We start from the raw sequence: 22,388 nt of genomic DNA on the forward strand, positions 1-22,388 counted from the left end.
ACTAATGAGCTGTTCTCAAAGTAATGTTTTCTTCACCTCAAACAGCAAGCAATCAAAGTCTGTTTTTTTACACCCAATGAGAATGACAGAAGTTTCTCAATGTATTAAAAAAAAGTATCCAGCTCTCCCCCCTTCGACAGCCACTCAGCGTGAAAGGGAAAAATGCAATGCTCTGATCCAGTGGAAACTTTATAAAATACGGCCTATCTGATTACTTCTTATCGCTTGCACAAATAGCCTACAGCTGTGTCTGTCCCAAGCACATTGACTTGGGAAACTCTGAGGGCCCAGAATATTTTAGACAATGTTGCAAGTTTGCTAGCATGAGCTTCGGGTCCAAGTTAATAGTTGATACAATGTTTCAAGTTCATTGCAGACAGGCCATGCGTAGAAAATGTGACCTTTAAGATATTTTTATCAGGATATTTTCTACCTACAGGCTGCAATGTTTATTTGTTGGCTTTATAGACTATTTTTTTACATAGTTGGCAATAGAAGTTTGTATCATTTTCATTGAGATTTGGATAGAATTTTGATTAACCACATGACAATGATTTTAAATGAAACTGTGCCACGACAATGTACTGGAAACCATAACTGGCACGCAAATCGGTAGAAATGGTAAGATTACAGGTAACTTCAGGAGTGTAACGGTAGAATCTGCGAAACCCAGTAGGAGTGGAGGAGGATGCTCGGGACAGGTTACATTTTTTTCCTTCTGGTAATCTTGATCTCTGTCTCCGTCTTGAGTCATTTGTGTCTGATTTGATCTAACAGTGCCCTTAAAGCATCAGACAAGCTCAATGCATATATAGTTGATTTTATTCAAGCACATAGGGTGTATCTATATATGAAAAAATACACGTTTTAAAATGTAGACCAATCGAATGGTTGAAAGAAGAGACGACTTTCGGTCAACCAATATTTTCTCTACTCAAGGACAACCCTATAATAAGCTAAGCTAAAGTAAAGGCAATGGATGTTTCAGTGCTAAATAAATCACTCCAACTCTGCACGTGAACAGGCTAGGCATGGATTGAGGTCTACCAATTACACAAAGAGGTGCAAAGAAGGATATCAAACACATACACACACTTGACATTTGCCAGCCACATAGCTTTTTCTCTTTATATGTCAGTGCTTCTTTTCAAAATGATAATTGCTCCTCTTGGTCAAAGCCAAAAGAACAAAAAAGTATATTTCCAGTCATCCCATCCCGTCTCTGTCAATTTTGCCAACAGTAGAACATGAGGATATGGATCAGTGGACTCCTGCTGTTCTCCCAGAGTGTGACTGGTGATGCTGTTCTTCCAGAGTGTGAGGGGTGAGTGAGTGACATGAGCTCAGAGGAGACTTCAGAAAAAGGCAAAAGATGCTAACAGTGTAGAACAGAGGCTTTCCCTGCTCATCTGCCTCCACTTAGCTTATCTAGAAAAGACTGACAGGGAGAACAGACGCAACGGCTCTGCTGGCTCTCCTCCTGCCATCTAGAATGACTGACTGATTAGCAGGCTATAAAAGGTCCATTTGTTATGTGTTTCACATTCTATATGTATTTATTAAAGTCAAGCCAAATAGAGATATTTTGAATTTATCTTTGTTAGATGTCCATTTCACAAGCACCCATGTGTCCTATAAACTTCCTTAATCCCTAAATACTTAAGTTTATTTTATGCAGACGCTGTTCCTTGCAATAATGATACCCATTGCTAGCTAATCCTATTGCAAATGCTGCAAATGCTGCTTGCTGCCCAGATTGGTGAAGATACTGTATCACTCTCAGGCCACTTATTTATGTTTTGGTCAAAATGTGGTGAAAATGAGAGCTGGGTAATTTTCTGCATCAATAGTGAGACCTAAAAAAATCCCCCATCTTAAACATCTTATTTGACAGTTAAATTGTTCCCATTTAGGGCAAAATAGAGGTGGCCATTACAATGCTCTACAGATGTAGGATCTTAATTTGAGCCAGTTTGCTACAGCAGGAAAATAATCCTGCAGCAACAGGACATGTGACTTATTATGTGGATTGTAATTCATGGACATTTTTGTAGGGATTGATACATTTTTTACAAGGGAAAATCAAGTCCGACATTTCTAAGTGGATATTACAAACTTCAGAAGCATTTTAAAGCTCAAATACACTAAAAGTTTGAAATGTTTTGAATTGGAGGAAAGTTATTTTGCAACAGGCTGATCAAATTAAGATCCTACATCTGTATACTTGATGTAGTATTATGCATCAAAGCCACACATCCTAGGACCCAGCCACTATATTCTCCACAAATAGCTTTTCACAAATGGCTGCTAAGAGGCAGGAGAGGCTGGCTGCAGACCCTCATTTCACATCGTAGGTTATTTCATTGACTTAGCACCCAGCATTACAACAGGATCAAGATTTAGAGGAAAATAAATGAATGGATGTACTAGAAAGTAAAATATTAGTAAAATAATAAAACATGAACAATATATTCTGTCAGGCATAAACGTATATATGCAGGCACTTGCAGGCACTTGTAAATAAACAAACTCAAAATCATCAAAACATAAAAAGTAAAGCAGTACTTACTTTTGGCTATGATTGATCGTCCTGTCCAGTCGTCATTAATCATCTGGATATTCCCAAAATGGATGTCGCTGAAGAAGATGCGATTGGTCCCTCCTGCGGTTTTCTGGCGGTAATCAAAAGTCAGTGCTATGATGTTTTTGAAGTAGGTGGGCCTCTCGAAGGGCTGGACGGGCGAGTTGAGGTCGCTCTCGTCTGAGAGGTGGACGCTCTTCAGTATGGTCCTCTCAGAGTAAAGCAGATAGCCTTCGTATCGCTCGCAGGCAAAGCCGTCCTCAGCCAGGTGGCCATGGGCACAGGAACATGTCCTACGCCCACTGCCCAGGTGGAAGCAGAGCTGCTGACAGCCCCCATTGCTCCTGGCACATGGGTTGGTACCTGGGTTGGCAGACACAAATACTGTGTTCAAGGCATATTCTAACTAAGATTAATTTACCCTCATTAATTTAATGGTTATGAAGTTAATTGTTTAGTGTAGTGCCAGAACTAGAAGTGCTGGTGTGATATAACGTCACTTTTGTATTGTACATGCACTGCCTATAGCTACGGTTTATCTATCCCTTGTACTAGATGGCTCCCAGTTGATTTTGAACAATGCATTTAACATTGCTACTGATTATGGGGGCGAGAATCAATAAGGAGAATTAAGTTGAAACCTCAACCTTTCTCCCGCCCTCTATTAAATACTGTCACATCCTTCAGGTTGACCCCCAGACCACTCCTCATGGTCACTGCCTCGCTGCCGTCACTCTTGAAGCCTCGTCGGATGGAACCATTGGAGTGAGCTCTGAGGACAGAAAGAGAGAGACATTTTGAGAAGTCATCAATGACACACATTTTTTATTTTTATTTGTTTCTTAAAAATACTTTTATTTTTGACTCTCGGACAAGATGCCCCCCATTGCTATCCAACTTGATGGATTCTCCATTCACCGGGGGGACAGGACAGTGGAGTCAGGGAAATCGAGGGGGGGGGGAAGGGTTTGCATCTACATCAACACTAATTGGTGTTTAACTGTGTGTGTCTACCAACTGTTCACCCGTCTTAGAATACCGACCCTTCTACCTCCAGAGGAATTTTCAGCAGTTATCGTGACTGTGATCGTGACATCAGGAGAAGAAAAATAACAAGCTGGCACTTAACGAACTTTACAAGGATATAAACAAGCAAGAAAACTAATATCTAGAGGCTGCCTGTCTGGTTGCCGGCGATTTTAATTCTGGGTCACTAAGACGTGGTGCCCAACTTCCATCAACCCGTCTCTAATGCCACTAGGGGTAATAAAGTCCTAGACCACTGTTATTCTACCCACAACCAAGCATACAAATCAGACTCCACACTCCTGCTTCCTGTTTACAAGCAGAAACTCAAATAGGAAGTAGCTGTGACTCGCTCCATTGAGAAATGGTCACCAGAATCAGAAATGATGATATAGGACTGCTTTGCTAGTGCTGATTGGAATGTGTTTTGAGACTACGCCACTAACATTGACAAGCTAACCACCTCTGTCACCAGCTTCATGAGAAAATGTATCTGCGACGTTGTCCCCACGGTGAGGATTCGCTGGTTCCCCCAATTAAAAGCCTTGAATTAACACAGAGGTTGGAACTAAATTAAAGGACAGGACTACCACACACAGAGCCATCGTAGACAACCTTGAGGACAGGAATAAGTACAAGAAGTCCCGCTATGACCTCCGCAGAGTCATCAAATGAGCAAAAGAACAATATAGGAATAAGGTGGAATCATACTGCACAGGATCCGATGCCCGCCGCATGTGGCAGGGGCTACAGTCCATGACGGATTACAGAGAAAGACCCAACCGTGATCTGCCCACCGATGCCTCTCTACCAGACGAACTCAATGCATTTTATCCACGCTTTGACAACAACAACATCGTGCCGGGTGTGAGGGCCGTCACCGACCCAGAGGATTTTGTGATCTTGCTCTCCAAGGCTGATGAGAGTAAGGTCTTTGATCAGGTCAACACCCGAAAGGCCACAGGGAACCTGACAGTATTCCAGAGCGCGTTCTCAGAGCATGCGCAGAACAGCTGTCAGGCATATTCACAGTCATTTTCAACCTCTCCTTGTCCCAGTCTGTAAGGTGACCACCATCATTCCTGTGCCCATTGTGGCTTCATGCCACAATGACTACCGCCCTGTAGCGCTCACTTCTGTAATCATGAAGTGCTTTGAGAGGCTGGTTATGGCAAATATTAATTCCACCATCCCAGACACCCTAGACCCACTCCAATTTGCATACCGCCTCAATAAATCCATAGAGGATGCAATCTCAATTGCTCTCCACACTGCTGTCAACCACCTCTCCCTCAACGTCAGTAATACTAAGGACTACAGAAAACAGGGGGGCGAGCAACAGTGTCCAAATCATAAAGCTGTGATAGCACCTCTCCCCCTCAGGAGGTTGAAGCAGTTTGGCATGGGCCCTCAAATTCTCAAAAAGTTCTACAGCTTCACCATTGAGAGCATTTTTACTGGCTGCAGCGCTGCCTGGTATAGCAATAGCACCGCCCTCGATCGCATGGCACTATAGAGGGTGGTGCGGACAGCCCAGTATATCACTGGGGGCGAGCTCCCTGCCATCCAGGACATCTTCATCAGGCGGTGTGGTAGGAAAGCTTGAGTTAACATTGTATTTTTATTTACCTTTTATTTTTGCACTGTCTCTATGCGCACACATACACACACACATAATATGCATTAATTTATATTGACGACACATACACACACCTAATATCTAACTTTAAGCACCAGCTGTCAGAGCAGCTCACAGATCGCTGTACCTGTACATAGCCCATCTGTAAATAGCCCATCCAACTCCCTCATCCCAATACTGTTATTTTTTTTCTCCTTTGCACCCCAGTATCTCTACTTGCACACTCCTCTTCTGCACATCTATCACTCCAGTGTTTAATTGCTATATTGTAATTATTTTGTCACTAGGGCCTATTTATTGCCTTATCTCCCTTATCCTACCTCATTTGCACACACTGAATATACATTTTCTATTTTATTATTGACTGTATGTTTGTTTATTCCATGTGAAACTCTGTGTTGCTGTTTGTGTTGCGCTGCTTTGCTTTATCTTGGTCTCTGCCGAAGTCGATGCCTCTCCTTGTTCAGGCAGTGTTCGGCGGTCGACGTCGCCGGTCTTCTAGCCACTTCCGATCCATTTTTCATTTTCCATTTGTTTTGTCTCGTTTTCCCACACACCTGGTTCTCATTTTTGTCATTATGTGTTGTGTATTTAACCCTCTCTTTCCCCCATGTCTTTGTGTGGTATTGTTTATCTGTTTTCATGTATGCTCACGTTAGGCTGGTTGCGCTGGGTTATGTTCAACCCGTATTTGTATTCCGTGTTCTTTTGTGCCATGTGCTTTTAGTCCGCTAAATAAAAGGCTCTAGTTTGCTACCAAATATCTGCTCTCCTGCACCTGACTTCCTACAGCCCTTCACTTGGCCAGGTCGCAGTTGTAAATGAGAACTTGTTCTCAACTGTCCTACCTGGTTAAATAAAGATGAAATACAAATGTATTTATTTTTTAAATATGCACATTAATTTATACTGACTTGACACAATCAAACCCACTCACATACAAGCTGCTGCTACTCTGTTTATCTTATATCCTTTTGCCTACTCACCTTACCCCTATATATGTCTACCTCCATAACTCCAGTATTCCTGCACATTGTACAGGAAATAGTATTGGAACTGAGCATGTATATAGTATGCTTAATTACTTATTGTGTTCTTCTTATTTCTCATGTGTTTTTTTCTAGTATTACATTGTTTTTGATTATTGCATTGTTGGGTTTTGAGTTTGCAAGAAAGTCATTTCACTGTACTTGTGCATGTGACATTAAAACGTTAAACTTTTCTAAATGACAGAAAATAGAAAAGGCTGGCATAATTTATTTTAACAATGGCACTTTATCATAAAGAAAATAATCAAGCAAGCATGAAATACCTCAAGATAACTGGTTTGACAAAAGGTTTAAGGGACTTGCCCTTGATAATGACATTGAGATATGCTAGTACATTTACATAAAGAGATGGTGCACCTAATCATGTAAAGATTCTCCCCTGAGGATCTCCCCACTGAGACCTCTTAGATTAAGGGTTAGAGGATCGGACTTTGCAGCCCACTCTGTGTGCATTTAAGGAAATAATAAATTACCTGTCAGACCAGTAGATGTAAGCTCCAAACACTGCCACGGAGAACAGGTCTACGTTGGCCACTGACAGTACAATCTCCCTGCTCTCACCCGTCTCAAGGTTGATCCTCTCTATCTTGTCAGTGCGGGCATCACACCAGTATAGTCTATTTTCCTGCAGAGTTATGGGGGTACATTGGGTACATTTTATCCAAACAAAGAAATATGAGGATAGGATGCTGTTATAAAACTGCTTTAGGATGGGGTGGATGGATAAGAGCAAATAGGACATAGGTGGATCAGGAGGAAGCCCTGTACTGTACCTCATAGTCTATGGAGATCCCGTTGGGCCAGGCAATGCCAGTGTTGACCAGGGTGACCTGATCAGACCCATCTAGACGGGCTCTCCCTATGCAGGGGCTCTGGCCCCACTCTGTCCAGAACAGATACCTACCAGAGGGAGAGAGGGGAGAGAGGGAGGGGGAGAGAGAGAGAGAGAGAGAGAGATTGTAAATACAACCCATATTTATGTTTATTTATTTCCCCTTTTGTACTTTCACTATTTGCACATTGTTACAACACTGTATATAGCCATAATATGACATGGGTCTCTATTCATTTGAAACGTTTGTGAATGTAATGTTTAATGTACATTTTGTATTGTTTATTTCCCTTTTGTTTATTATCTATTTTGCTTGCTTTGCTAATGTAAACATGTGTATCCCATGCCAATAAAGCACTCTGAATTTCATTAAATTGAGAGAGAGCGGGGGCAGGGGGCATAGTGGTAAACAGCAATATTATTGACATCTAACTGCTTGGACAACATTAACAGATCTGAAAGTATACACAACATGTCTGATCTAATGTGATAAGGAGGTTATCAGAGGCTATGCAACTGAAATCATAAAGTATTACAATGTAGTTAACCTCAAAGCCTACTTCTATTGGGTCTAGAGAGGATACTTTGGTGTTACAGCCCTCTGTTTTCAGAAAATGGTTGAAATGTGAGCCTGTCAAGCGCCTCCAGCTGATCTTTCACGCAGTGTCAACAGTCGATCTCGGACCTTTAGTAGCAAACTGAAACGAATCATACTGTGACTGCACACAACACCTACAACTGCTGAACAACTTCACATAGGTCAGGCATGACAAAAAAACATCACTGCAGGAGCTAGGAGCACATCTAAGCGTGTTTATACTGGTCTGAGCATGTTTCTACTGGTCTGAGCGGGGGGGGGGATTTCCTCCAAGGATTTATTTTTTATTATTTATAAATAAATACAGTACCAGTCAAAAGTTTGGACACACCTACTCATTCAAGATGTTTTATATGTAGAATAACAGTGAAGATATCAAAACTATTAAATAACACATATGGAATCATGTAGTAACTAAAAAAAGTGTTAAACAATCACAACATATTTAATATTTGAAATTCTACAAGAAGCCACGCTTTGCTTTGATGACAGTTTCGCACACTCTTGGCATTCTCTCAACCAGCTTCACAAGGTTTTGTATTTGTATTTATTTTGGATCCCCATTAGCTGCTTGCAAGGTAGCAGATACTATTCCTGGGGTCAAATAAAATTACGCAGTTTATACAATTTTAAAAACCTAAAAATACATCTACAGATTCCACAACACACGGTGTGCCCTCAGGCCCCTACTCCACCACTACCACACACAGTGGGGGGGGACAAGTATTTGAGACACTGCCGATTTTGCAGGTTTTCCTACTTGCAAAGAATGTAGAGGTCTGTCATTTTTATCATAGGTACACTTCAACTGTGAGAGACGAAATCTAAAACAAAAATCCAGAAAATCACATTGTATGATTTTTAAGTAATTAATTTGCATTTTATTGCATTACATAAATATTTGATACATCAGAAAAGCAGAACTTAATATTTGGTACAGAACCTTTGTTTGCAATTACAGAGATCATACATTTCCTGTAGGACTTGACCAGGTTAGCACACACTGCAGCAGGGATTTTGGCCCACTCCTCCATACAGACCTTCTCCAGATCCTTCAGGTTTCAGGGCTGTCGCTGGGCAATACGGACTTTCAGCTCCCTCCAAAGACTTTCTATTGGGTTCAAGTCTGGAGACTTGCGAGGCCACTCCAGGACCTTGAGATGCTCCTTACGGAGCCACTCCTTAGTTGCCCTGGCTGTGTGTTTCGGGTCGTTGTCATGCTGGAAGACCCAGCCACGACCCATCTGCAATGCTCTTACTGAGGGAAGGAGGTTGTTGGCCAAGATCTTGCGATACATGGCCCCATCCATTCTCCCCTCAATAAGGTGCAGTCGTCCTGTCCCCTTTGCAGAAAAGCATCCCCAAAGAATGATGTTTCCACCTCCATGCTTCACGGTTGGGATGGTGTTCTTGGGGTTGTACTCATCCTTCTTCTTTCTCCAAACACGGCGAGTGGAGTTTAGACCAAAAAGCTCAATTTTTGTCTCATCAGACCACGTGTCCTTCTCCCATTTCTCCTTTGGATCATCCAGATAGTCATTGGCAAACTTCAGACGGGCCTGGACATGCGCTGGCTTGAGCAGGGGTACCTTGCGTGCCCTGCAGGATTTTAATCCATGACGGTGTAGTGTGTTACTAATGGTTTTCTTTGAGACTGTGGTCCCAGCTCTCTTCAGGTCATTGACCAGGTCCTGCTGTGTAGTTCTTGGCTGATCCTTCCTCATGATCATTGATGCCCCACGAGGTGAGATCTTGCATGGAGCCCCAGACCGAGGGTGATTGACCATCATCTTGAACTTCTTCCATTTTCTAATAATTGCACCAACAGTTGTTGCCTTCTCACCAAGCTGCTTGCCTATTGTCCTGTAGCCCATCCCAGCCTTGTGCAGGTCTACAATTGTATCCCTGATATCCTTAAACAGCTCTCTGGTCTTGGCCATTGTGGAGAGTTGTTGGAGTCTGTTTGATTGAGTGTGTGGACAGGATTCTTTTATACAGGTAACGAGTTCAAACAGGTGCAGTTAATACAGGTAATGAGTCGAGAACAGGAGGTTTCTTAAAGAAAAACGAACAGGTCTGTGAGAGATGGAATTCTTACTGGTTGGTAGGTGATCAAATACTTATGTCATGCAATAAAATGCAAATTAATTACTTAGAAATCATACAATGTGATTTTCTGGATTTTTGTTTTAGATTCCGTCTCACAGTTGAAGTGTACCTATGATAAAAATGACAGTCCTCTACATGCTTTGTAAGTAGGAAAATCTGCAAATGCAAAATCGGCAGTGTATCAAATACTTGTTCTCCCCACTGTATCTACAGCACAAATTCCATGTGTACATGTGTATAGTGCTTATGTTATCATGTGTGTGTGTGTAATCCATGTGTCTGTGCCTATGTTTTTGTTGCTTCACCTCTCATAAATACAAGTGGTGATGAAGTCAATCTCTCTTCTTTCTACTTTGAGCCAGGAGAGATTGACATGCATATTACTAATATTAGTGCTCTGTGTACATCCAAGGGCCGGCCGTGCTGCCCTGTTCTGAGCCAGTTGCAATTTTCCAAAGTTCCTTTTTGTGACCACATGACTGAACAGTAGTCCAGGGGCCTGTTGCACAAAAGTAGAATTAAGACATCCGGGATAAATGACTAAGCTGAGCTCAATGAAGCCAAAACATGTGCGTCCAGGCTTAATTGGTTGCACAAAGACCAAGCCAGGATGAGCAGACACGGATTCATTAAGCCAGGTGAAACCAATCCTGGATAGGTGCGCGCTCACGGCTCACTCAAATAGACCCCGCCACAGATCACAGATTAACTGATTTACCATGGCAACTAGAGCCGCGTTCTTTTCACAAATCCTCATGGAGGCATACGAGGAGGTAAAATATATAATTAAGAAGAAAGGCAACACCGCCACAGTGATAAAGCAAAGAGAAAAAGCGTGGCAAAGTATTGCAGACCGCCTGAATGCATAAGTAGTGCACAATTACACACTCACCGCTCCGCTGAAACATCACAATTACAATTCAAATATTTAATTCACATCTCCAAAAACGCAGTTGTACTGTAATTATGAAACGGTTACATTTTTAATTGAAATGCACTGCAGATATGAGTGAAATTGTGTAAAGTAAGTCCATCACACTGTATAAAGCTATGATAAATTATTATTAAAGCCTTACATTATTATTTAACGTTACTACGCTCAGTACGGTTTAATCTTAGCCGTTGTACTCTGCTTCTTATGTTGTCCACCGTTTTTTTTGTGTTTCTCCTGCTTTCATTAATGTAAAGCTGCTTTGACAGAATGAAACAATTGTGAAAAGTGCTATATAAATAAAATTTAATTGAATAAATAGATGAGCTATAATAATAATCACTTTAATTTATATAGCGCCTTTCAAAGGACCCAAGGTCGGTTGCTCACTGCACTGCAAAAATGTCTTTCTTACTTAGTATTTTTGTCTTGTTTTCAGTAAAAAAAAATATCTAAAAAACATCTTGAATATTTTCTTGAGCAAAATTACCTAGGAAAATAAGCAAAAAAATCTGCCAGTGATGTGCATTGATTGGTGTAATATTCCTCATCTTATGATTTCAGATGGTCTGCAATGCTGACTGTGTGATCAGCAATGTTGTGGCAAAATGGCCTGGCTCAGTCCATGACTCCAGAATCTTTCGGGCCTCTGAAATCTATCAGTGCCTATCACAAGGTAAGCCACACAACCCCTATTTATAACCATCATGGCTGTGTCAAGAATATCACTGTGTTTATGAGGTAGTAATGATGAGATTTTGTGTTGACAGGTGAATTCTCTGGTGTGTTGCTGGGAGACAGGGGGTATGGCTGCCAGCCTTTTCTCCTGACACCTTTCACAGACCCCTAGGAAGCACAGCAGGCCTACAACCATGCCCATGCCAGGACCAGGGCCAGAGTTGAAATGACCTTTGGCCTCCTGAAGGCACGCTTTCACTGCCTTCACAAATTAAGGGTCAGCCCTGTTAGGGCATGTGATATTACTGTGGCTTGTGCTGTCCTCCACGATGTGGCCTGCCTGAGGAAGGAGAGGGCCCCCAGAGTGCCACCAGCCATGGACTGGGACAATCCGGCAATCTTCCCTGATGACGACAGTGGTCGGCTGCTGAGGGACCAATATGTGTTGAATTATTTTAGTTAGTATGTGTGCTTTCAATTTTGGTTAAATATGTCCTGCGGTGGCAGAGGAATTTGGGTTTTTTTGGGTTCGTTTTTTTACGAATTTGGCCTCTTATGATGTTTGTGCGGTATACTGTGTGTAATACAAGGCTGCAGGGAGGCTACTGCATCCATTCATTTGTCTGTTCAGTTGATGTGTATGGATTTGTCCTGCATTTATTTTAGTGTGCAGACATGCAGGGTGTGTTATATACAGACCTTTGAATGTGTATGTATCATTTTGTATAATATGCTTGGATTCTGTGCTTTCCATCTTGTAGAGTCACTGTGACTTCAGTTTCGAAAGGAGCTGATGGTTTACCTGCTTTGTTTTGTCCTTATTCAATAAAGGAACATAATGTTACACATTGTGTTTTTATATTCATATGGAATGTGTATTTGTTTATATGACAGAGTACTAGGGCCACACTGAAGAAAAAGGATAAAGTCATAAATTTATGAGGCTGGTTCTTTCTGCAGAAAAGCTACATATTGTTTTTACAGTTTTGATACTTATGACAATGTGATACTTAATATTCTGGCACATCAGCATGTCTTTGTTTATGAAACCATACTGAAGTACAATTTCACGAAATGCCCCGCATCTGTCATTTTAACAACTGTCCTCCTTTAAAACAACTGGTTACAATATTATGACTTGTCTTTTTTTTTCCCTCTGTGGCCCTAATATTCTATCATTTTATATATAGTCTATGGGAAACTGTAAATTATCTAATGATAGCAACATCTAAAAATCATTTTTTATCCAAAATCATTGAAATTAATGATCACAAACGTTTAAATAATGACAGTGGGTCTAGTTATATGTGATAACAATGTATAGTGAGCAGTGAAATAACTATTGGTTTCCATTTGTGGTGACTGCTGACTGACATTAGGGATGAGATTAAATAGATCCTGGAATTTAGCCTGGTCTGGAGCAGGCTAGCTCCACAGAATAAATCTCCATGGTAATTTATACCATAACATATCCTCCTGCCCCCTATCCATCTTTAGTGCAACCGGATTACGGATCAATTGAGCCAGGATCACCAAGATATCCTGGCTTAATCCCTTATCCTAGTTTTGTGCAACAGGCCCCAGGTGCGACAAAACTAGGGCCTGCAGGACCTGTCTTGTTGATAGCGCTGTTAAGGTAGAGCAGCGCTTTATTATGGACATACTTCTCCCCATCTTAGCTACTGTTGTATCAATATGTTTTGACCATGACAGTTTACAATCCAGGGTTACTCCAAGCAGTTTAGTTACCTCAACTTGCTCAAGTTCCAGATTATTTATTACAATATTTAGTTGAGATGTAGGGTTTAGTGAATGATTTGTCCGAAATACAATGCTTTTAGTTTCAGAAATATTTTAGACTAACTTATTCCTTTCCACCCACTCATTAAGTGTTGCAGTCATTTCAGTCACTGTGGTAGCTAACATGTAGAGTGTTGAGTCATCTGCATACATACTCAAAATGTAGGGGCTATTTGACCCAGAAGGAGAGTGATGGAGTGATGCATTAGATGATCTGGCCTCCACAATCACCCGACCTCAACCCAATTGAGATGGTTTGGGATGAGTTGGACTGCAGATTGAAGGAAAAACAGCCAAGTGCTCAGCATATGTGGGAACTCCTTTAAGACTGTTGGAAAAGCATTCCTCATGAAGCTGGTTGAGAGAATGCCAAGAGTGTTAAAAGCTATCATCAAGGCAAAGGGTGGCTACTTTGAGGAATCTTGTCGGTTACAACATGATTGCATATTATTTGGAAAGTGTGATTTCATTTCATATTTCATAGTTTCGATGTCTTCACTATTATTCTACAATGGAGAAAATAGTAAAATAAAGAAAAAACCTTGAATGAGTAGGTGTGTCCAAAATTTTCACTGGTAATGTATATACGTACAAAAGTACATGATTTTGGCGCAGTCCTAAGATGCCACCTTTCCAGCAAGTCAGTTTGTCAAATGTATGCCCTGCTAGAGCTTCCCAGGTCAACTGTAAGTACTGTTATTGTGAAGTGGAAACCTCTAGTAGTAACAACAGCTGCAAAGTGGTAGGCCAAGCAAGCTCACAGAACGGGTCCGCTGAGTGCTGAATTGCTTAGAACGTAAAAATCGTCTGTCCACAGTTACAACACTCGCCATCTGTTCCGAAATCTTAACTTTACAGCATACAATGACATTCTAGACAATTCTGCACTTCCAACCATCATTTGCCTTCCCGCCTTTGGGACAACAACTTCCATTGTTAAGGCGGAGACATAAGCATCTCGTCATTATATACAGATTTCTGCTTTCCATAAAGCCTACCAGCCATACAAACAGCCTTACCTCCCGCTCCCAGGTGTCCGCAAGGTCTTAAAGTCAGAAGTATAATAGCACTAAACTACATTAGCCTTTTAATTGGGATTGGAATGATTTTAGTAGCCTATTTTAAATTGTTGGTGTTGAGCTACGGTATGCATAACCAATTGATGCCCCTGGCGCACGTACAAACATGCATTCAAGCACGTACGCACACAGACACACAGACAAACAAACAGACATACCCTTTCTGTGGATGAACAGCGATGGCTCTAGGTTGGTCGAGTCCCTCTGAGATGACTACACAACGGTAGGTACCACTAAGACGAGCAACCTCTATGAGGTTGAAACCATGGTCTGTCCAGTAAAGGTTACCTGTGGGAGGAAGACAAATATACTGTTATTAGAGTACAAAGAACATTGTTACTCTTACTCATCAGAAACTAAGGAGATAATCACAACACAAACGTGTCATTTTAAAGCACAGTTCAGTAGACTTGCATCATTTATCATTTATGGCTTTCAATTTGATTTGAATATTTTTTATGTATACCTTTATTTATATAGGTTAGTCTCATGAGATAAAATCGTGGGTGGGGGTTATCCACATAGTAAGAACCCATATTTAAAAACATTTTACAGAAGACAATACTGACCAGCAATCCAGTCCACTGCGATGCCCTCAACCCTGCTGATTCCCGTAGTAATGATGTCCTCCCTCCAGGTCTGATCCCTCTTGGCTCTGGAGATTGTGTTCAGGCCCATGTCTGTCCAGTACACTGTGTCATTACCTGTGGATAGGCAGGAAACATTGGAGTTCCTTGAGGGCTGTCGTGGTGTCAGCTTGAGGGGGGATGTACTTGGCTGTGACAATAACCAACAATAATTATCTTGGGAGATAATACGGACTGCATTTGATTGTGAGGAATTCTAGTTCAGGTGAACAAAAGGACTTGAGTTCCTGGATGTTGTTACAATTACACCATGAGTCGTTAATCATGAAACATACACCGCCGCCCTTCTTCCCGGAGAGATGTTAATTCCTGTCGGCGCAACGCACAAAGAATCGTGGTGGCTGTCCCGACAGCATGTCCCCAGAGAGCCATGTTTCCGTGAAACAGAGTATGTTACAATCCCGGATGTCTCCCTGGAAAGCAAACCTTGCCCTAATTTAATCTACCTTGTTACCAGGTCGCAGTTGTAAATGAGAACTTGCTCTCAACTAGCCTACCTGGTTAAATAAAGGTGAAATAAAATAAAATAACAAATCTAGAGATTGGACATTAGCGGGTAATATACTCGGAAGTGGTGGGTGGTGTGTGCACCTCCGAAGTCTGACCAAAAGGTCACTCCGTCTACCTCTTCTGCAGCGTTGTTGTTTTGTGTCAGCCCCTTGAATCAGTTCGAATGCCTTGGGTGGTTCGAACAAAGGATCTGCTTCGGAAAAGTCGTATTCCTGGTCGTAGTGCTGGTAAGTTGACGTCGCTCTGATATCCAATAGTTCTTCCCGGCTGTATGTAATAACACTTAAGGTTTCCTGGGCTAACAATGTGAGAAATAATACATTAAAAAAACAAATACTGCATAGTTTCTTAAGGACTAGAGTGAGGCAACCCTCTCTGTCGGCACCATCTTGAAGTAAGGATGATTCTCTTGATAAGTGTTTGAATTGGACCACTTTCCTGCCCTGCTAAGCATTCAAAATGTGATGAGTACTTCTGGGTGTCAGGGAAAATGTATTGAGTAAAAAGTACATACTTTCTTTTTAGAAATGTAGTGGACTAAAACTAAAAGTTGTCAAAAATATAAATAGTAATGTAAAGTGCAGAAACCCCAAAAAACTACTTAAAGTGGGACTGACAGCACACTTTGATATGGTCGTTTTCATGTTTTCATAAATTCATAGAATGTTTGTGAATGACGTAGAGTAAGGCATTTGTGAAGATTCTAGAGCAATAGAGTGGGTTTGGAGCAATAGAGTGTGTTTGGACAATTAACAGACACTGCAGTAAATAAAACCTAATAAACACAGACCTTAGTCTACACAGACCGGTGCACCATAGCCAATCAGAGCTACAGTAGGCTTTTACGCAAATAAGCCATTTGCCACACAGGCTTGCCATCATTCACTTTGAACTGGAATGTGTGTTTACAGGCAGTAGCAACAGCACAACTTTAGAACATTAGAAAGCATTCGCCACAAGCCACAAAATCACCCAAATGGATCTCTGCAAATATGTAAATTCCATGGAGAGCCCACTTACATTTGGGAACTTTACAGTCCTATTGGTCACACAACCATGAGAGGTAGGCTCTCTCCCTCAGTCATGCACATCAACAACTATTGCTAGCCAGAGCGAGATGAGCTAACATTAGATAAACCCTCTCAAACTTTTTCAGCTATATGGCTGACAAAATTCCACTGACAAACAATGAGGAGCCTGCACATGCTTCTCACCTGCCAATGCATGCTTGACCCAACTGAATTTTTGCTTTATTTAACTAGGCAAGTCAGTTAAGAACAAATTATTATTTTCAATGACAGCCTAGGAACAGTGGGTTAACTGCCTTGTTCAGGGGTAGAACAACAGATTATTACCTTGTCAGTTCAGGGATTCGATTTTGCAACCATTCAGTTACTAGTCCAATGCTCTAACCACTAGGCTATTTGCCACCCCAATGAATGGGAATTTGCCTACCAGCCCATTAGATCGATGGCAAATACATTTGATTGATAACTAAGGGTGCGTTCTTAAATTGCCTTCAGTGTATCAGACTGTGGGTAGTTCATAAATTCAGTGTATTGTTAGATTCTCTGTTCGTAAATTCAGAGTGTTTCACTCTCCTAGCATTGAGCGCACACTGCACTATTGACACTGGGTGCATTTATAAATTCACTCTGGCTATTTACTCTGATTTCAGAGTACTCTTGTCTGAGTATGCAAGAGCACAGAATAACAGGAATTTAGGAATATGACTGGTGTCAGTAAACGTCGTCCAAAAAACATAATTAAGTTGTTGCTGGCAGCACAGTTACCGTCTCACTGCTCTAGATAATGTTAGAACAGCCTAACAAGCTCTGCTAGGGTGAGTAAAATGATCAGAGTGAGGTGTTTTCTCATTTATGTCTGTAAGTAGCTAAACACCTGACACCTGTCATATTCAGCAGGTGTTGCATGTTTGTAAATTAATCCGTTATTCTGCGCTCTGGCACACTCAGACGAGGGTGCTCTGAAGTCAGAGTAGATCACCAGAGAGAATTTACGAATGCAAGAGATATGCTAAGTGGATAACAGTCATTCAAGTTCAGTTTAGCGAGCTAGCAAAACAATGAACTTTTATTGGTAACTAACCAAATGACACTTGGATCTCTAGCTGTAGACACTTTAAAATTATATGATTGGAAGAAGTCTTTCCCTCACCCACTCCTCCAATGACATGACATCCTCCCAGCAGCTAAATAGCTAGCTACATAAATAGATATACTAGCCTATTAGCCACATTATGATTGACTTGTGATCATTGCCGTTGCTAGTTTGATTGTATTGACATTCCCAGCCTTAGTTATGTTCGTCTGTTTTTGTCCAAAACTCATTGAAACGGAAACAATGCATTCCGAATTCATGGAGGCAGGAAACAATATATCAGGCCAGTTGTGATTTACAACCTGATAGCAATATTTTTGGGATTGGTGAATGATATGAATCATGCATTGAACTGCATCCATCTATTCTGCCAACAATGCCTTAATGTACATCATGGGATATTTAGTCAAATATAACATATTTTTAAAACATCTAACGAAGTTGGTTCCCAGCGTAAACTGGGAATTTTGTATTTTTGACTGTTACACTGCATGACCAAAAGTATGTGGAAAACTGCTCGTCAAACATGTGTGGCCCACCACTTAACAACAGAGCCGTTGTTGCTCTAAGACATTTACACTTAAGACATTTACACAATAACAGCACACAGTTGACCGGGGCAGCTCTAGCAGTGCAGAAATTTGACAAACTGACTTGTTGACGGAGCCAAGTTGATAATCACAGAGCTCTTCAGTAAGGCCATTCTACTACCAATGCTTTTCTCTGGAGATTGCATGGCTGTGTACTCGGTTTTATACACCTGTAAGCAACGGGTTTGGCAGAAGTAGCCAAATCCAATCATTTGAAGTGGTGTCCACATACTTTTGTATATATATTGTGTATTATGATTGCCTGTTTGTTTCATATTTGCAAAGTAGTTAAAATGCTGTCAGTTACACTTTAAATAGTACTTTAAAGTATTTTAACTTAAGTACTTTACACGACTGCTTATTTCTTTGTTGACATGCAATACCGGGAAATGAAAAGGCTATTGTATACCAGGTTTTATTGGAAAATAAATTGCATATGCAAAACATAGTATCTAAATGGCTAACTCTATTTCATATCTGACAGGATGAAATTGCCATTCCTTTCCAAGTCCAGCCTTAAAGCCTTAAGTACATTTCGGTATTTGCCTGTCTGTACAGTGGGCCCAGGTCGTCGGGAGGATAGGCAGAATCATATGTTGATTTGCCCCTTCCTGTTTACACAGAATTCACACTCTGTTAACACATATCTTACATGTGACATATTCCAGCTGGAAGATTTCATATTTTGCACCAATGACCTACCTCATAATGACATGAAAATAGTATGCATGAGAGCTATCTACTGCTGCTGGCTGACTGAGTTTAGCTAGATGTTTTCATGTTCACCTGTATAACAGGTGCATAACAGATATCCCTATAGTGGTGTGGGGGCTGTGCTTTGGCAAAGTGGTTGGGGTTATATCCTGCCTGTTTGGCCATGTCTGGGGCTATCATCGGTTGGGGCCACAGTGTCTCCTGACCCCTCCTGTCTTAGCCTACAGTATTTATGCTGCAGTAGTTTATGTGTCGGGGGGCTAGGTTCTGTTATATCTGGAGTACTTCTCCAGTCTTATCCGGTGTCCTGTGTGAATTTAAGTATGCTCTTTCTAATTCTCTCTTTCTTTCTCTCTCTCAGAGGACCTGAGCCCTAGGACCATGCCTCAGGACTACCTGGCATGATGACTCCTTGCTGTCCCCAGTCCACCTGGCAGTGCTGCTGCTCCAGTTTCAACTGTTCTGCCTGTGGCTATGGAATCCTGACCTGTTCACCGGATGTGCTACCTGTCCCAGACCTGCTGTTTTCAACTCCCTAGAGACAGCAGGAGCAGTAGAGATACTCTTAATGATCGGCTATGAAAAGCCAACTGACATTTACTCCTGAGGTGCTGACTTGTTGCACCCTCGACAACAACTGTGATTATTATTATTTGACCATGCTGGTCATTTATGAACATTTGAACATCTTGGCCATGTTCTGTTATAATCTTCACCCGGCACAGCCAGAAGAGGACTGGCCACCCCTCGTAGCCTGGTTCCTCTCTAGGTTAATTCCTTTTTGTGGCCTTTCTAGAGTATTTTCCTAGCCACCATGCTTCTACACCAGCATTGCTTGCTGTTTGGGGTTTTAGGCTGGGTTTCTGTACAGCACTTTGAGATATCAGCTGATGCATGAAGGGATATATTAATACATTTGATTTGATTTGATTTAACAGCAACAAAGGGGAGGGCAACCAAGACCTTATAGATACCCAGCCTGCTAGCTGCTAATTTTAGCTCCGGGTTTAATCTTTAAGCTTTTTTATTGTTGCTTTAGACTAGTTTCCTATTCTTCTCTTTGGGTAGTGTAGCCAATCTGAAAACAAGACTCCCTAAATTTTATCAGCATATCGATTGCGCAACCAGGGGTGGTAAAACCTTGGATCATTGTTACTCTAACTTCCGCGACGCATATAAGGCCCTGCCCCGCCCCCCTTTCGGAAAAGCTGACCACGACTCCATTTTGCTGATCCCTGCCTACAGGCAGAAATTAAAACAAGAGGCTCCCACGCTGAGGTCTGTCCAACGCTGGTCAGACCAAGCTGACTCTACACTCCAAGACTGCTTCCATCACGTGGACTGGGACATGTTTCGTATTGCGTCAGATGGGAATATTGACGAATACGCTGTTTCGGTGTGCGAGTTCATTAGAACGTGCGTCGAAGATGTCGTTCCCATAGCAACGATAAAAACATTCCCTAACCAGAAACCGTGGATTGATGGCAGCATTCGCGTGAAACTGAAAGCGCGAACCACTGCTTTTAATCAGGGCAAGGTGTCTGGCAACATGACTGAATACAAACAGTGCAGCTATTCCCTCCGCAAGGCTATTAAACAAGCTAAGCGTCAGTACAGAGACAAAGTGGAATCTCAATTCAATGGCTCAGACACAAGAGGCATGTGGCAGGGTCTACAGTCAATCACGGACTACAAGATGAAATCCAGCCCAGTCACGGACCAGGATGTCTTGCTCCCAGGCAGACTAAATAACTTTTTGCCCGCTTTGAGGACAATACAGTGCCACTGACACGGCCTGCAACGGAAACATGCGGTCTCTCCTTCACTGCAGCCGAGGTGAGTAAGACATTTAAACGTGTTAACCCTCGCAAGGCTGCAGGCCCAGACGGCATCCCCAGCCGCGCCCTCAGAGCATGCGCAGACCAGCTGGCCGGTGTGTTTACGGACATATTCAATCAATCCCTATACCAGTCTGCTGTTCCCACATGCTTCAAGAGGGCCACCATTGTTCCTGTTCCCAAGAAAGCTAAGGTAACTGAGCTAAACGACTACCGCCCCGTAGCACTCACTTCCGTCATCATGAAGTGCTTTGAGAGACTAGTCAAGGACCATATCACCTCCACCCTACCTGACACCCTAGACCCACTCCAATTTGCTTACCGCCCAAATAGGTCCACAGACGATGCAATCTCAACCACACTGCACACTGCCCTAACCCACCTGGACAAGAGGAATACCTATGTGAGAATGCTGTTCATCGACTACAGCTCGGCATTCAACACCATAGTACCCTCTGACCCCGCCCTGTGCAACTGGGTACTGGACTTCCTGACGGGCCGCCCCCAGGTGGTGAGGGTAGGCAACAACATCTCCTCCCCGCTGATCCTCAACACGGGGGCCCCACAAGGGTGCGTTCTGAGCCCTCTCCTGTACTCCCTGTTCACCCACGACTGCGTGGCCACGCACGCCTCCAACTCAATCATCAAGTTTGCGGACGACACAACAGTGGTAGGCTTGATTACCAACAACGACGAGACGGCCTACAGGGAGGAGGTGAGGGCCCTCGGAGTGTGGTGTCAGGAAAATAACCTCACACTCAACGTCAACAAAACTAAGGAGATGATTGTGGACTTCAGGAAACAGCAGAGGGAACACCCCCCTATCCACATCGATGGAACAGTAGTGGAGAGGGTAGCTAGTTTTAAGTTCCTCGGCATACACATCACAGACAAACTGAATTGGCCCACTCACACTGACAGCGTCGTGAAGAAGGCGCAGCAGCGCCTATTCAACCTCAGGAGGCTGAAGAAATTCGGCTTGTCACCAAAAGCACTCACAAACTTCTACAGATGCACAATCGAGAGCATCCTGGCGGGCTGTATCACCGCCTGGTATGGCAACTGCTCCGCCCTCAACCGTAAGGCTCTCCAGAGGGTAGTGAGGACTGCACAACGCATCACCGGGGGCAAACTACCTGCCCTCCAGGACACCTACACCACCCGTTGTTACAGGAAGGCCATAAAGATCATCAAGGACATCAACCACCCGAACCACTGCCTGTTCACCCCGCTATCATCCAGAAGGCGAGGTCAGTACAGGTGCATCAAAGCTGGGACCGAGAGACTGAAAAACAGCTTCTATCTCAAGGCCATCAGACTGTTAAACAGCCACCACTAACAGTGAGTGGCTGCTGCCAACACACTGTCATTGACACTGACCCAACTCCAGCCATTTTAATAATGGGAATTGATGGGAATTATGTAAATATATCACTAGCCACTTTAAACAATGCTACCTTATATAATGTTACTTACCCTACATTATTCATCTCATATGCATATGTATATACTGTACTCTACATCATCGACTGCATCCTTATGTAACACATGTATCACTAGCCACTTTAACTATGCCACTTTGTTTACTTTGTCTACACACTCATCTCATATGTATATACTGTACTCGATACCATCTACTGTATGCT

At 42.3% G+C, this 22,388-nt stretch overlaps 1 protein-coding gene and 1 long non-coding RNA gene across 2 annotated transcripts in view; one reads left to right on the forward strand and one right to left on the reverse strand.

The window, feature by feature from the left end:
- The window catches only part of LOC118385852 (low-density lipoprotein receptor-related protein 1B-like), a 359,442-nt gene that overhangs the window by 143,922 nt on the left and 193,132 nt on the right, over nucleotides 1-22,388 (reverse strand). Inside the window, exons 36-41 of the mRNA XM_052521799.1 lie at nucleotides 14,892-15,026; nucleotides 14,481-14,610; nucleotides 7,069-7,195; nucleotides 6,769-6,920; nucleotides 3,229-3,353; nucleotides 2,570-2,944 (exon numbers count right to left, since the gene is read on the reverse strand). Coding sequence (XP_052377759.1) covers nucleotides 2,570-2,944; nucleotides 3,229-3,353; nucleotides 6,769-6,920; nucleotides 7,069-7,195; nucleotides 14,481-14,610; nucleotides 14,892-15,026 — 1,044 coding nt within the window. The remainder of the gene's footprint in view (nucleotides 1-2,569; nucleotides 2,945-3,228; nucleotides 3,354-6,768; nucleotides 6,921-7,068; nucleotides 7,196-14,480; nucleotides 14,611-14,891; nucleotides 15,027-22,388) is intronic.
- On the forward strand, nucleotides 10,721-12,287 carry LOC127931138 (uncharacterized). Its single transcript, XR_008139902.1, has 2 exons — nucleotides 10,721-11,441; nucleotides 11,536-12,287. It is a non-coding gene; the product is annotated as an uncharacterized LOC127931138 (long non-coding RNA).

This window comes from Oncorhynchus keta, chromosome 7, assembly GCF_023373465.1.
Source record: "Oncorhynchus keta strain PuntledgeMale-10-30-2019 chromosome 7, Oket_V2, whole genome shotgun sequence".
In the NCBI taxonomy this organism is placed as follows: domain Eukaryota; kingdom Metazoa; phylum Chordata; class Actinopteri; order Salmoniformes; family Salmonidae; genus Oncorhynchus; species Oncorhynchus keta.